At 55.5% G+C, this 14,692-nt stretch overlaps 1 protein-coding gene and 1 long non-coding RNA gene across 2 annotated transcripts; one reads left to right on the top strand and one right to left on the bottom strand.

The window, feature by feature from the left end:
- Positions 1 to 246: 246 nt before the first annotated feature.
- Positions 247 to 7,889, bottom strand: PTOV1 (PTOV1 extended AT-hook containing adaptor protein). The gene is made up of 13 exons (XM_020886930.2): positions 7,522 to 7,889; positions 4,860 to 4,997; positions 4,656 to 4,738; positions 4,529 to 4,586; positions 4,336 to 4,443; positions 3,034 to 3,189; positions 2,666 to 2,752; positions 2,503 to 2,576; positions 2,351 to 2,408; positions 2,064 to 2,168; positions 767 to 964; positions 610 to 679; positions 247 to 371 (listed from the first exon to the last, which is right to left on the bottom strand). The coding sequence occupies exons 1-12, from the start codon at positions 7,690 to 7,692 to the stop codon at positions 668 to 670; spliced, it is 1,248 nt and encodes a 415-aa protein (XP_020742589.2). The 5' UTR covers positions 7,693 to 7,889; the 3' UTR covers positions 247 to 371; positions 610 to 667.
- Positions 964 to 3,586, top strand: LOC139029804 (uncharacterized). Its single transcript, XR_011482022.1, has 2 exons — positions 964 to 1,810; positions 2,002 to 3,586. It is a non-coding gene; the product is annotated as an uncharacterized lncRNA (long non-coding RNA).
- Positions 7,890 to 14,692: the final 6,803 nt, after the last annotated feature.

The raw sequence follows: 14,692 nt of genomic DNA on the forward strand, positions 1-14,692 counted from the left end.
GTGGGCTGCGGAGGTTTACGGTGGTGGCAGCTGGAACCTGCCTGTCCCTGCCTTGTATCTGCTTCCAGCCGAGGGAGGTCCTTGGAAGCCACAGGGCAGGGAGGGCAGCGTGGAGCAGCTGCAGGAAAAACCCTGAAGACTTGGAGCGGCGGGCAGCTCCGTGCGTGGTGGCATCCTCTCCTGGCTCAGGTGAGAGGGGCCAGCCTCTCCGAAGCCCGGGGTCTAAACAGAGCCAAGTGGCCCGAGGGCTTTTAAAAGACTTTATTGGGGAAACGTACAGGGGGGCTGTCCTTGGAGACATCGCAGGACACTGTCCTCCATCTCGCGGGGCGGGTGCAGTCCCCAGGGGCCCCTGCTCAGAAGCATCTGACCTGGGGGTGGGGGCAGAGAGAGAAGGACTGTTTGGGGTGGGGGGGGGGGCAGACCCTGCGGTTCCAGGGTCCAAGGAAGGGCCTGGCCCTGCCCCAGGCTGGAAGCCTCCGGGGGCTCAGCGAGGGCGGGCGGGCCTCTCCCTCTCCCTCTCAGGTCTCCTGGACGCCAGGGTCACACCACCTCCCAACCGCAGGTGTGTCCACGGGGCCCTCCTGGCCCCGGCCCGCTGCCACTCACCAGTCTTCGCAGGGGCCTCGTCTGTGACTCCTGGAGAGGCCCGGCCCCGGGGGGCCCACTACCCCCCCATCTGTGGGGAAGGACAGCAGGGAGGAGTCAGCCGCGGGGCGGGGGGCGGGGCGAAGGGGCAGAAGAAGGGGCGCGGTGGGGCCCTCACCCCTCGCTGCTGCTGCTCCTGCTCCAGGTTCCGCTGCAGCACCTGCTGCTGGTTGGCGATGACGCGCCGGATGCCGTTGACGAAGTTGCCCTGGTCGTGCGGGATGAGGCCGATGAAGATCTTCTTCTCCGAGGAGTACAGAAGCATGAGGACGCGGACCTCGCAGGCGGCCTTGTAGGAGAAGTGCACGCAGCCGGCCTGGCGGTGCAGAGCGGTCACACCGGCCCTCCGCGCGCTCCTCCCGCCGAGCGCCCGGGCTCCGCGGCCAGAGCACGGAGTACTCCGGGCCGTCCCCAGCTGTGTCACCGCTCCCATGAGGGGACCCGAGACAGAAGCCAGAGATGCCTGCTCGAGGGCCCACCCAGCACACTCCAGTGATCCTGTGACCCCAACGCTGGCTGGGTAAGCGCCCAGGACCAGCCACAGCTGTGACGGACAGCATCGCACAGGAGCCACCCCGCACTAGGAGACAGCCGGCGGGGCCCCAGGGCCACCTCCAACCGGGAAACCCTACAGGCAGCAGGGGGCAGGGAGGCTAGGCAGCGGGTGATGGCACCACGTGGCTCACACGCACAGGCACCAAGCGCCTCCCAACCCCTCACCGGATCCTCGCCCTCTGCAGGCCCCCAGAAAGGGCTATGTGCCACCACGGGGGCCGGCCCTCCCAGCACCCACCAGAGCTGAGAGGCTGCGGGGTCTCCCTGAGGGAACTCTGCTTTTAAACTCTTCTTTACAACACAAAGCATATACAACTAGTCCCTCAAAAGCATGAAGGCACAGCTATGACACCTTCAGCTGATTTAAAATAAATGCTAAGCTGAGCTGGGGACAGCTGGGACCAGTAAAGCAAACACCCAAAAGTGGACACGGACAGCTGTGGCTTCAGGAGCCCAGAAGCCCGACGCCCTCACTTCCTAGACCGAGAGACTGAGGCCTGCAGAGCAGAGAGGTCAATTGCGACGCGCAGATGAGCGCCGGGGCTTTAAGAGCCCAAACTGGAGGCAGACCGACCCTGTCCCAGGGAAGGGAGAGGACATGGGGCAGGTAAGGACCTGGCAGCAGGGGGGAAACCAGACAGCGCAGCAGGCCCCAGAGGCCCAGCACATGCGAGCACGGCCTCTGAGCCTCAGTTTCCCCATCTGTGAACCCGGGTCAGGACAAGTCCTGTCCAGGCCCAGAGCACTGCACGCTTCCCACGGCCGGTTCGGGGGAACCTTCACTCCGTCTCCTTTCAGTTTCTGCGCACCGAGCCGCTGTCTGGGGGTCGTCAGCCCTGCGCGCACCCCGCCCCACTCACAAAGCCGTTGTCCATGATCCGGCACAGGCTCTTCAGTGTCTCCAGGTCCTTGGTGAAGTGGAACTGCACCAGGCGAGAGTTCCGGAAGAGCGGCACCAGCGTGGTCTGCGGGGCCCGGGGGTGGGGGGTCTCCATGAGGCCCCCACCCGGCGGCCACCCCCCGAACCCGCACGTCGCCCCGGCTGTGACCCGTCGAAGCCAGGCCTGCAGCACCCCACCCGCCTCTACGCGCGTAACAGGCAGCGCCCTCCCCCCGGGGGGTAGAGGCAGCGCCCTTCCCCGCTCACCAGGAGCTGCTGCGGGATGAGCTGCATGTACAGCTTCCGAGGCCACTGCTCTGTCCTCCTGCGGGGACGCGCCCACGGGTCAGGAGGCGGGGCTCCCGCCCCGCCCCGCCCATGTCCGCCAGCCCCGCCCCCTGCCCGCCACCACCACTCACAGAATCTCCCCTTGGTTCACGTAGATGTGCGAGGGCAGCCACCGCTTAGACCGGCTGTGGGGCTCAGGCCTGGGCTTTTAGGGGGGAAGAGGGGAAGAAGTCAGGAGTGGGAGGGGCCCTGGGTCAGGGACGAAGCACTGGTCCCAAGGTCCCCCGGCCTCACCTCCTGCCACTCCATGACTCCGCTCCACGCCAGGAACTTGTTGTTGACGATCTGGACTGGGCCCGCCACGCCGCCGGGTCCCACTGCCTGTGGGAGGAGACAGGTGGGCTCGTAGCCCGGGCTCCCCAGGGAAGGAGCCTGGGAACCTGGAGGTTGCCCCAGGACGCTGCCCACAGTTCTGGAGGACGCCCCAGCACTGGCCCAGTGCCGCTACCCCCGTGCCCTCGGCTGGGACGCTGTGAACCGCTGGTGACGTGTGAGCCACCGCATGCACACACCCCGCCCCGCCCTGCCAGACTGCTGTGCCCGCGAGCCCATCCGGCTCCCCGCGCCCCACAGGCCCTGTGAGCGGCAGCCCCGGGGCACACCTGTTTCCGGGTTGTGATGACCTGCCGGATGGCGTTGACGAAGCCGCTCTGGTCATAGGGGATGAGGCCCATGAAGATCTTCTTCTTGGACGAGTAGAGGAGCATGAGCACGCGCACCTCGCACGGAGAGATGTGCGGGAAGAGCATGCAGCCCGCCTGCGGGAGGGGAGGGCATCAAGGGACAGAAACCGCCCAAGTGACCTGGGGCCGCCGTCCTGAGCACCTATGGACCTGCACCTCGGTGTCCCCTCACCGTGAATCTGGGGTCAGGACAGGGGCCCGGGGCGGGGGGGGGGGGAAGGTCCTGAGAGGGCTCAATCTCCCACACCCCGCCCCCAACCCCAGACCAGCCCTGTCCTGGGAGCCCGGGCCCAGCAGACAGAGGCCACCACGCCCGGGGGAGATGCCAGACCAGAGCCTGCGAGCAGACCCAGCTCTGCTTCCTTCTAGCTTTGACCCAAGGCCAGTCACCTCTGCACCTCAGTTTCCCCATCTGTACAATGGCATAACGGTGCACACAGCAAGTGCCACATAAACGCTTGTTGCATGAGAAGCTACTGCCTGCTTGGTGGGACTACAGGAGAACCTGAAGCACACAAGCGTCCCCGTCCCCATCGGGGTGAAGCAAGCGCTTTCTCAGCAAACAGTGCTGAACACAGGGGTGACCAGGCAGGAGAGAGATCCCACACCTGTCACAACCCCAAGAAGACCGCACAGTGCCCCCTGAAAACCACAGCCGGGAGGCGGTCTGTCCCAAAGGGGACTGAGGACTGGAGAGACCCGAGTGGAGCCCTCCAGGCAGCTCCCTTTGGGCAGCTGCTGGAAACGGGCCCATACCAGCTGTGTCTGAGCCCTGATTCAACAGCCTCACCAGCTCCAGTTTACTGAGCACTCAATACACTCAGACTACTGCCTCGGTTTTACACAAGCGCCCTGGCTCCCCCCAGGAGATCACAGATGAGGAACCTGACTATTCCCTGTTCCAACTCTTTTCTGTCAGCCCCACTTCCAGGGGCTGTGACCCCAACAAGCTCCCGGCTCCCCCGAGGGCTGGCCAGGGGCCCCCTTTGCTCCCGTGCCCAGCGCCCGCCCCAGCCTGCCGGGGAGCTGGGTTCCTCTGCAGTCCCCTCTAAGCAGTGAGACCCCGGTTCACAGGGACGGGGATGCCCCTGGACATCTCCCAGGACCTTGCCACCTGCTTTGCCTGTCCCAGCAGAGCTCTGCCTACCACTGTACTCAGTCACCACGGTGTTCCCGGGGCCTCTGTCTCTGCCCGCCCCCCAGCACCCCTGCCCCACTCACGAAGCCGTTGCCCATGACCCGGCAGAGCCCCTTGAGGGAGTCACAGTCTCTGTTGGTGAAGTGGAACTGCGCCAGCTGGGAGTTGCGGAACAGGGGGCCCAGGGTGGTCTGGGGGCGACATGGGGGCAGCAGGGTCAGGGCTGGGCAGGTGCTCGCAGCCAGGGCGGGCCGGCGGGAGAGGGTGGGAACTCACCAGCAGCTGCTGCGGGATCAGTTGCATGATCAGCTTCTGCGGCCACTGGTCAGTCTCCCTGCGGGAGGAGAGGGTCAGCGGGGTGCACCCCCTCTGCCACCCGCCCTTGCACCCCACCCGCACTCACAGGTTCTCGCCCTGGTTCACGTAGGCCTGGCAGGGGAGGGCCCGCTTCAGCTTCGCGGTGGAGTCCGAGTAGGGTCTGCGCTTCTGTGGTGGGGGCAGAAGGGTCTCTGGACACACCCACTGTGCAGGCTGGCCCCCCACTTGTAAGACCCCCAGGTCAGCCCCCACCCCGCAGACTCCCAGGGCGCCGGCCATGGGCGCTCACCTCCTGCCACTCCAGGACGCCGCTCCAGGCCAGCAGCTTGTTGCTGAGCCGGTGCTCGCTGACAGCCAGGCCCCCGAGGGCGAGTCCGGGCGAGGAGGGCCCAATGGGGCCCAGGGCCCCAAAGACTCGAGCACCTTGCTGTGGAAGAGGGAGAGGCAACTGAGGAGCTGCTCTCCACTCACCCCAGAAGGGACACCCCAACGTCCAGACCCCAGGCCCCCCGCGCAAACTGTCCCGGGCAGTCTCCAAACCCTTCCTTCCAGAACCTAGACCCGGACTGGGTGGCCCCCACGTCCTTTTCTGGCCGCGACCTGCCCGGAGCCTGCCTGTCCCCTCAACACTGGTCCCTGAAAGCGACCAGCTGCTTCCCCTTCAGCCTTTGCTCGGGCCAGGCTCTACCCTGGCCTGCCATGCCCTCCCCTTCAAGAGATGCACCCCACTCATCCTCCCAGCATCATCAATTTTGGGTCCCTTTATTGAGATGCAACTCAAAAGCAGCTCTGTGGGGCTCCAGAGCCGCCTCAGAACACGCCCACGATGCACAGCCAGACTGGGCGCTGGCTGGCTGGCACACCGGCTTGCCCCATCCCGCCCAAGCACAAAACTCTCTTCCACGGTTCCTGCGGCCCTGGAGAGAAAATCCAGGCTCCCCTCCGGCTCCCGCCAGGCGGACTCCAGCGCTCCCTCATGCAGCCCAGGCTGCCTTCAGGCTGACCCTGGGGAGGCAGGAGGAAGTGACCAGAAGCAGAGAGAACAGAACCCTCTGGGAATCGGGAGCAGGACAACAAATGGAGGGTCTCCCAAACACAGTGTCTTGAGAGCATGTGCAAAACACCAGAATGTTGAGGCAATAAAGCCAAGCAGGACACATCCTACACATGGGGCGCTATCCAGTCATCTTTAAAAACACATACACACACACACACCAAATACATCTCAAAACAAACAAGGGAGCGCTTAGGACAGCCGAGCAGCAGGAAACTCTTGAAAACCTCTCTAGTAGGTAACTCCAGGCAGCCAGAAAAAATAAAAGTGGTTATTACTTTTCATCTTACTACTACTGAGTATTTTTTCCAAATTTCCTATAATGCACACAGGTGTCTTCTGCCCCAGAGTATGAGACAGGAAAAACTGTATTTCGCAAGAGCTTAAAAGGCAAAAAAATCTGAGCAAGCGTGCTCTCCATGTGGGCAGGTGGTTCTGGGATTCAGACAATCCAGTGAGATCAGGAAGAAAGGCAGAGAGCTTCCCGCTCTAAGAACATGGTGGTGTGTGTTCCTGAGATGGAGATAGACTGTTGGAGCCCTGGGCACGTAGGCACCACAGCCAGAGCCCAAAACATCCAAGAAACTAGTTAGATCACACAACTGTGGAAGCCTCTGGGATCCAGACAGACGCACTTAAGGACACGGGTAATGTGAGCACCAGGGACACCTGTTTAAACTCGGCCGTATTTCTAGCCATCAAGCTGAGCACGTTTTAATCTGGGGGTTGAAGATCAGGGAAGCTTAAGCCCAGGTCTCACCGAACGCAGGATGAGCGTCAAGGTGGAGGGTCACGTTAAGAACGAGACCTAAATGCAATCCTGAAAGGACTGTCACGTCTGGGCAGGTTCGTGTAAAGCCTGGTTGTGCCTCCCACATGTGTTTTGCTAATCGCTGCGCAGGAAGCCTATTTAGTACTGAGGAAAGAGACAAATGCCTTAAGACGCACGTTTAAGGACCCAGGAGACGCTTGTTCACAAGCGGACATGAACGCTAAGAAACCCGCCTCCCCAGGGAAGCAATGGAGTGAAGGGTGATGTTTAAGAGCAGAGAGGTGTTCAGAGGCCGGGCATCTGACTCTAACACCGAGAAAACCTGCTTCAGGCTGGTGTGCAGCTGCCACAGGTCCCCGCCACGTACAACGGTGAGGCAGGGTATTTATTAATTAGCCTCAGGATAGGGTAAGCGGCGCATCTGAAAAAATGTGTCACGGTTTAGCTGTGCGTGTTTTTAAATGTCGCGATGTGTGAATTTACCGCCCCGCAAAAACCTTACGAAAATTTTTTAAAAGCTTGTACAGGTTGTGGGTCTGGGGAAGCGTGTCTAACTCAGCGTCCCTGCGAAGCTATGTTTATGTTTAAGATCTGGGCTTACCGCGATCAGTGGGACATCCCATACCTGGGCAAGCGCGCAAACGAACCCCGGGCGCACACGCCCCGGGCGCCCTGCAGAACGCCCCCGGGGGCAACACCTGGGCGCCCGAGTGCGAGACGCGGGGCCCCTCGCCGCCATCCCCCCCCCGCCCCTCCCCCAACTCCAGTTTCTCTGCGCGGAGAGAGAGCAACTTTCCAACTGGAAAAACAACAGTACACGCCGACCGTCCGCCCGCCCCCCACCCAGCGTTCAAATCAGGCCGCGGAGTCAGCAGTAATTTGAGCCCTTACCGCCCCCGTACCCCACCCCCGCCACCCCATCCCGAACGCGAAACAAAGGGAAGAACCCGGCGCGTACCACCCGGGGGGTTTCACGGGGGAAGCGGGTCCCAAAGCGGGACCACCCTTCGGGTCACCGGAGAAACCCCCGAGGGGGTGGGAGCCGGGGACAAAGACGCCAGCCCGGGGGAGGGGCTGGCGGGGGCGGGGCCGTGGAAAGCTCTGGAAAAAGGGCGGGGGGCTCACCATGGGAGGGGCCGAGCGAGCCCGGATCCGCGGCGGCTGCGGGCCTCGAGGACTGGCCGGCCAGGAGCGCGAGCGGGCAGCGCGCGCCGTGAAGGGCCGCAGGGGGCGGCCTCGACCCCCGAGGGGACCCCCAGCGCCGGAGCGGTGCGGGGCGCGGCGCGGACGGACCATGGCTGGCGCGGGCCGAGCGAGCTGGGGGGCTGCCACGGGCCGCACGGGGGGCTGCGGGCTGCACCGACTGAGGGGCGCGGGCGCGCGGCTCCAGGGGAGACGGGCCGGGCTGTACCAAGCGCAGGGGACGCGCCTCCGGAGAGGGGTCGCCGCGGCCAAACCACTGCGGCGAGCAGGGGCGCGCGGCGCGTACCAACCGCGTCCGCGAGGGGGCGTGGCCGGGGCGTACCAAACAGGGCCGGGGGGGGGGCCGGGAAAGGGTGTGTGGGGCGGTGAACTCGGCAATTGGACGGGACCGTGGGCCGCACGCGCACGAAGGGGAGGGGCTGAGAGGACGTGAAAGAAACCACCTCAGGGGGCGGGGCTGGAGGCCACACCGAAGGGAGACGGGGTGGGGGGCGGGGAATGAACGTAGAGGGTGATACCAAGCGGGCTCCGGGCCTGGGGGGGGGGGGCATGCCGGGAGGCCGACGGAACCGGGAGACTACGTCGGGACGCGTCAGAAAGAGAGGGAGGAAGGAATAATAGGCCTGGAGGCAAGCGAACCGGCCTAGAGGTTCGGAAATACGGATCGCTCCAGAAACTCAGGAGAGGACTTAGGGTTTCAAGGCAGTGACGTGGCCAGGCGGGCGAGGGACCACAACTCCCAGCGGCCTCCGCGCGGCTTGGGCGGAGCCGGCGATCCCAAAGCTGCGTGCCCATTGGCTCCCGCGACCTAGGCTCCGCCCGCCTCCCTCTACTTCTCCTTGCCACTCGCCTCTCAGGGCCATTCATTGATTCGCTCACTCACTCAGCGATTAAAGGACTGCGTATTCACATGCTAGTAGCTGTGTATAATATTTCTTGCTTCAGTTTCCTTGTTTCTTAAATGTGGATACTAGCTAACCCTAAAGTGGCTATGAGAATCAAAAGAGTTGATGAAGTATTAGATCGGTATTTGGCACAGTGACGACCTAAACGATAGTTTTTCTCCTTTTAAAATCATTATTATTAGTGCCATTTCCAGTTCTGTGCTGGGCACCAATTGTGGTGACAAAGAGACCAGGCCCACTGGAGAAAATAAATAATCGCATTTTGTGAAGTGTTACAAATAGAGCAAATGCACTCTATGGGGGATGGGATGGTGACCGTGAGAAGTCAAGAAAGTGACCTTTAGGCAGCCTGCAAGTCCACAGAGGCTGCAAGAGTGTGCTAAGATGAGGGACCAGCCAGGGCGCAAATCCTGAGAGTGGAAGAAAAGCGAGGGGGTAGGGGGGCGTGGAGCACGACTGGAGCAGAGAGGGTGAAGGAGAGCTGAGGAAGCAGACAGTGGCCAGGTGCCATAAGCAGCGTCCTATAGCCTCGCGATGGAACTTGGATTTTAGTCTCACTTTGCTGGGGAACCATCAAAAGGTTTTTTATCAAGGAAGGGACAAAGTCTCATTTACATTTTAAACAAATCATTCACAAATGCATAGAGTCATGCCCACAGTGTCTCTACAAGTCTACAGAAGAAGCTGGATCCAGAGTCACCTCTGAGGAGAGAAGACAGCAGATGGAAGAGTCAAAGACATGGAAAGGAGAACAAACTGAGTTTGTTCTTGTAGACTATTTGGAATTCTTACCATATGCAACCTTTTGAAACAGTAACATCTTTTTTTTAAAAGATCCCTCCAGCTGCTGCATTGAATATGAGGTAAGGGCTAGTGGAACAGGAGGGCAGATAGGAGACTATGGCAATAAGCCAGCTGAGAGTCACAGGTGGCTTGGACCGGAGGGAGTGTGGCCACAGTGGAAGTGCACACTTTCACAATGTACTTTCAAGCTGAAGCCCAAAGGACTTGTGCAGGGAGTGAAAGTGAGAGGGTGAAGTGATTTCAAGGGTTTCGCTTGTACAGAGGTGTCATTTCGTAAAAGGGAAATGACTGTGGGAGGAGCAGGGTGGGGTGGGCAGAGCTGGAACTCCAAATCTGACCTGGATTGTGGCCAAATAGGGAATCACTACTCTCTGGACCCAGACTGCCAGCTAGATATCAACAGTTACCTCCAGAGGCCTGACTATGTCAAGAGACCCCACTCCTGGCAGTAGGAAGAATTGTAGGGACAGAAGTCTCCTTCTCCTCCTTAATCTATTTTCTGTTTCTACGTGGTACATTCGCAGTGTTGACTAAACAGTGTAAATGGGGTCAGGTCTGGAGACACAACTTTGAGAGCCTTCAGTGTTTCATGAGAATGAATGTGATCACGAGGACGTGTGTGTGTACAGAGGCTGGGACACTCCATCCCTTTAGAGTTCAGATCTATGAGGAGCAATCAGATGGAAGGAGAAGCCCCAGGTAAGGTCATATTTGAGCCCCAAATCTGACCTGGATTGTGGCCAAATAGGGAATCACTACTCTCTGGACCCAGACAGCCAACTAGATATCAACAGTTACCTCTAGAGGCTTGACTATGTCAGGAGACCCCACTGCTGGCAGTAGGAAGAAGAATTGCAGGGACAGAAGGCCCTTTCTCCTCCTTAATCTCCCTAACCCTCAATTCTCATTATTCTTAGTACAGGCCATTGTGGTCTCTCGCATGGTTAATAGCCTTCTAACTCTTGTCACCTTGACTTTCATTCCACTCATCAGAAGACTCCAATGAGACTTCCTTGGTGGCACACTGGATAAGAGTCCGCCTGCCAATGCAGGGGACACAGGTTTGATCCCCATTCGGGCAAGATTTCACAATGCTGCATAACAGCTAAGCCTGCGCACCACAACTGCTGAGTCTGCGAGCTGCAACAACTGAAGGCCACACCTGGAGCCTGTGTTCTGCAACGAGAAGCCACCGCAGTGAGAAGCCTGTGCGCTGCGACCAAGAGGAGCCCCCGGCTCACCGCAACTAAAGAAAGCCCTCACAAAGCAATGAAGACCCAGAGCAGCCAAAAATAAATAAAAATATAAAAGAAAATGTTAAAAAAAAAAAAAAAAAAAAAAAGACTCCAGTGGCTTGCGAGTGCCCTTAGAATTAACTACAAACTCTTCCTGTAAGGCCCCACATGGTGGGACCCCTGCTGCTGTCTCTAGACTGACCTCTTCTGTGCTCTTTCTGTTCTCCACCTAGCTGACGACTTCCCATACTTCAGATCCCATCAGAACAATATGTTGGTGTGAATTCCTAGGATTTTGTATAAGCATGGAGAAAGGTGTACCAGGATCCACTCCAGCAGGAGCAAAATGGCAACATGTCAGAATGAGAAATGAAAACACAGGGTGAAATTCTATTAGTAATTACTGTAATTAGTACAGTACAGCTCTCTGAAACCATCTAGCTTATCAAATTTAACAATTTGTAAGACACGGTTCATCCTATCTGTAAAATCTGCGCAGCCTAGCTGGCTACTATTATGACTAAGCGGTTCTGCTCCCATCTGTTAAGCAGTACACTTCCTGAGGAGTAGCTGTCTGTTACCAAACTTGTTTATGCCAGTTAAGCCTCAGTTAATAACTTCACCCTATCAAATGAATTAAATATTAATACAAGAGAGTTGTTTGCATGCAAAGTGTGTTGCCTGAATTGGAAAAAATAAAAGTGAGTTGCTTTAAAAAAATGTTGCCAGATGAGTTGCAAGCAAAGTAACTGTAAATGATTAAACGGAAAAGCTCATAAAAACCCAGGAAGGTCCAGCCTTCAGTTTGCTTAATAAGTGTCTTCAGGTTCTCCTGTCACTTTCTTAAAAGAATTGGAAATGATAAATTACTTTTTATGGTTTATGGGTGCAGTTTATGTAAGCATGTGACACAGTATGAAAACTGGGAGGCTGACTGGTTGTCAGAGCTGGTGCCTGCCTGTAAAACTTAATTTAAAAATATATAATTCTTGGAGAAACCTCCCTGATGTGGTTAAGACTCTGTGCTTACACTGCAGGGGGCGTGGGTTCAACTCCTGGTTGGGAAACTAAGAGCCTGCATGCTGTGTGCGGTGCGGCCAAAAATATAAAATTTAAAAAAAAAAAAAACATATCATCCTTGAAAAAGCAATGATAATAATAAATGTCTTAGACACTGCTAAGCACTTCCCGTCTGAGTTCACTGAACCCTTACACACTGGGCCATGAGAGTGACAACCTTATCATCTCATTCTGCAGATAGGGAAACCAACAGCCACCAGCTGCCCCCCAACAGGCACTGTTCCGAACACTCCCACATTGCAAAAACCTGGACCTCGCCCATCTCCAAGCCCAGAGGGCTTTCTCCTTGTCTTCAGAAGCAAGATGCCTTGAGATAGCCGTGTTCTGCCCAGCCTCTTCCCATGCAGTATCATTCACACTGGTGAACTGGCAAGAAATGAGTTGGTACAATCACTGACATGCCACATATTTTTTTGGAGGGGGCAATTTGGCAGTTCGGTCGCAGTTTAAAATGGGAAAATGCTAAAAAATTAAAATGGGCACCCCAAAAGACCAGAAACATTCTACATAGCCAATAAGAGACCGACTGGGAAAATGATGGCATTCCTGGGGGGAGTACTATGCAGCCATACAAATGGATGAGAGACTTCCCTGGTGGTCCAGAGGTTAAGACTCCATGCTTACAACACAGCGGGTGCAGGTTTGATCCCTGGTCTAGGAGTTATTAATAAGATCCCAGATACCTCACAGCCAAAAAACCAAAACATAAAACAGAAGCAGTATTGTAACAAATTCAACATTTAAAAAATGGTCCATTGGGAAAAAAAAAAAAAAAAAGGCAGCTTTTTGTCCTGGCATAACCAGCAAGATACATTCTCAGATAAAAAAGTAATCTACAGAATAAGGCAGACTAAGTTCTAGAGACCTTCTGTAGAACAAAGAGCTTGTGCTTACTGACACTCTACCATGCACTGAAATTTAAGAGGATAGATCTGTTGAAGTGTCCTTACCACACATACACATAATACACAGAAAACCGAAGGGACAGAAGAAAACTTTTGGAGGTGATGAATGCCCGCTGCCTTGTTTGTAATGATTCTTTCACAAGTGGATGCATATATCCAAACTCAATCATACACCTCCATAAAGCTGCTTATAAAAATATAAAGCAAGCTGCCACTGGCTAGAAGAGCCAGAAAACGAATATATTTTTGTTCACTTCTACCAAATAGTCCAGATCTCCAAAGAACACACAAGAAATCGGTAACTAGTCTCCAGAGAGGGCTGGGAGAGACCATGCATTGGATTGATTTGGAGGCCTCTGAAAGTGTGAACCACAGGAGGCTTTATTATGCAAAAAATAAGTTGAATTTTTTTTGTTGTATTTTTTATAAGTAAAGAAGAATAGAATCGGCATACACCTCAATTTGGAAATTCTCCACTTGGAAATATATCACATGGGAATCCCTGAACAGGAACTCCCCTGGCTGTCCAGTGATTAACAAAGCTCGCTTCCACTGCAGGGGGCACAGGTTTGATCCCTGGTCAGAGAATTAAGATCCTGCATGCCCCTAGGTGTGGCCAAAAAAAAAAAAAAAGGAACACCTATACAAATGAAGGGGAAGAGATACATGTTCATGCTGATTCTCTGCGGCACTTTTTATAATAGTGGAAAACTATACAGCTATCCAGCTGCCACGAAGAATATGGCAAAGAGCCTCAAAGACAGCCCCCATGACCCCCACCTCCTAGTATTAGAATCTTTGTATTGTCCTCAGCCTCAGTGTGGGCTGGACCTAGCAACTGTTCTAACGAACAGAAAACAGCACAAGTGATAGGCTATCACTTCCACTATTGGGTTACAAAAAAAATAAAAAATAAAAAACTGGCTTCCACCTTGTTTGTCCTATGAAAAGGACTGCAAGGTGAGGAACCAAGCGAGACCTCCAACCAAGAGCAAGCAAGAACTGAGGCGCTGTGTCCAGGCAAAGGTGAAAAAAAGATCCTGCCCCCAGGCATGTGAACAAGCTTGGAAGCAGGCCCTCCCCCAGTGGAGCCTTCAGATGAGACTGCAGCCCCAGCTTGACTGCCACCTCAAGAGACTTGAGCCAGAAGCATCAGCTAAGCTGGGCCTGGATTCCTGATCCAGAGAAACTGTGAGACAGTAAATGCTATTGTTTTAAGCCATGGAATGGTTACATCAACAGGCAGTTTATGCAGACTGGATGGTTTGTGGGATTGGAATGTGTCCACTTAATGGACCAGGGGAAGCAACCATTTACTAACAGGACACAGAGTTACTTGTATTGAATGATGTGGAGGAATGGCCATGATTCAAGCGGGGGTGGGGGTTGGGGGTGGGGAAGGCAAGATAAAGAACATATAGAAACTGACCTCAGTTACATAAAACATTTAAGAAACTATCAATGTGTATCTACAACCGTAAGCGTATAAACCCAAACACCAAACTGATGAACCTGCCTCTGAGGAGGCTGGTGGTTTGCTCAGTATTTGAAGTGAGAGGGGACAATGAGGTATGAAACAATACTTCACTTTTTGTTCTACACTTCAGTAGGTTTTTTCCATCTTTATGAAACTAGATTCCTATGTAACTCAATAAAATTTTAAGATTAATTTCCTTAAAAGCCCAAGGTGATAGGAAAATATTAGTGAGTTTTATGTACCTTGAGACAAGTATGTTTTTTAGAGGGTGTCATTTTTCTCAAACTTTCTTCATATAAGTAGGAGGTGGGCACTCTCTCACCCAAGACAGATATATAACCATTAATGTGTCAGTGATCTAGCTTTTTTTTCTTTTTCCCAATTATGTTCTCCCACTTTTGCCAGATCTGTTCCTGTAGAAGAATTCTCATCAGTTTCCCAGTCTTGCTTCCAGCCCTGCATGCCCGGCCCCAAAAGCAAACTGGTCAGAAATGAAATGTTTCTAACCAGCCACTCACCCAAATTACAACCGTCATGGATGCCCTGGTGGTTCTGACAAAGTAGCATGCATTTTTAGACACAGTTTTGCCCTCTAGGAGCATATTTTGACCAGTGATGGCAACCTGGCTAATGGCAGCTCTCCTTCAAGGGCTCAATCCTGCAGGAATCACTTCTAGCCACATGGGG

The sequence above is a fragment of the Odocoileus virginianus genome, chromosome 20, assembly GCF_023699985.2.
Source record: "Odocoileus virginianus isolate 20LAN1187 ecotype Illinois chromosome 20, Ovbor_1.2, whole genome shotgun sequence".
Lineage (NCBI taxonomy): Eukaryota > Metazoa > Chordata > Mammalia > Artiodactyla > Cervidae > Odocoileus > Odocoileus virginianus.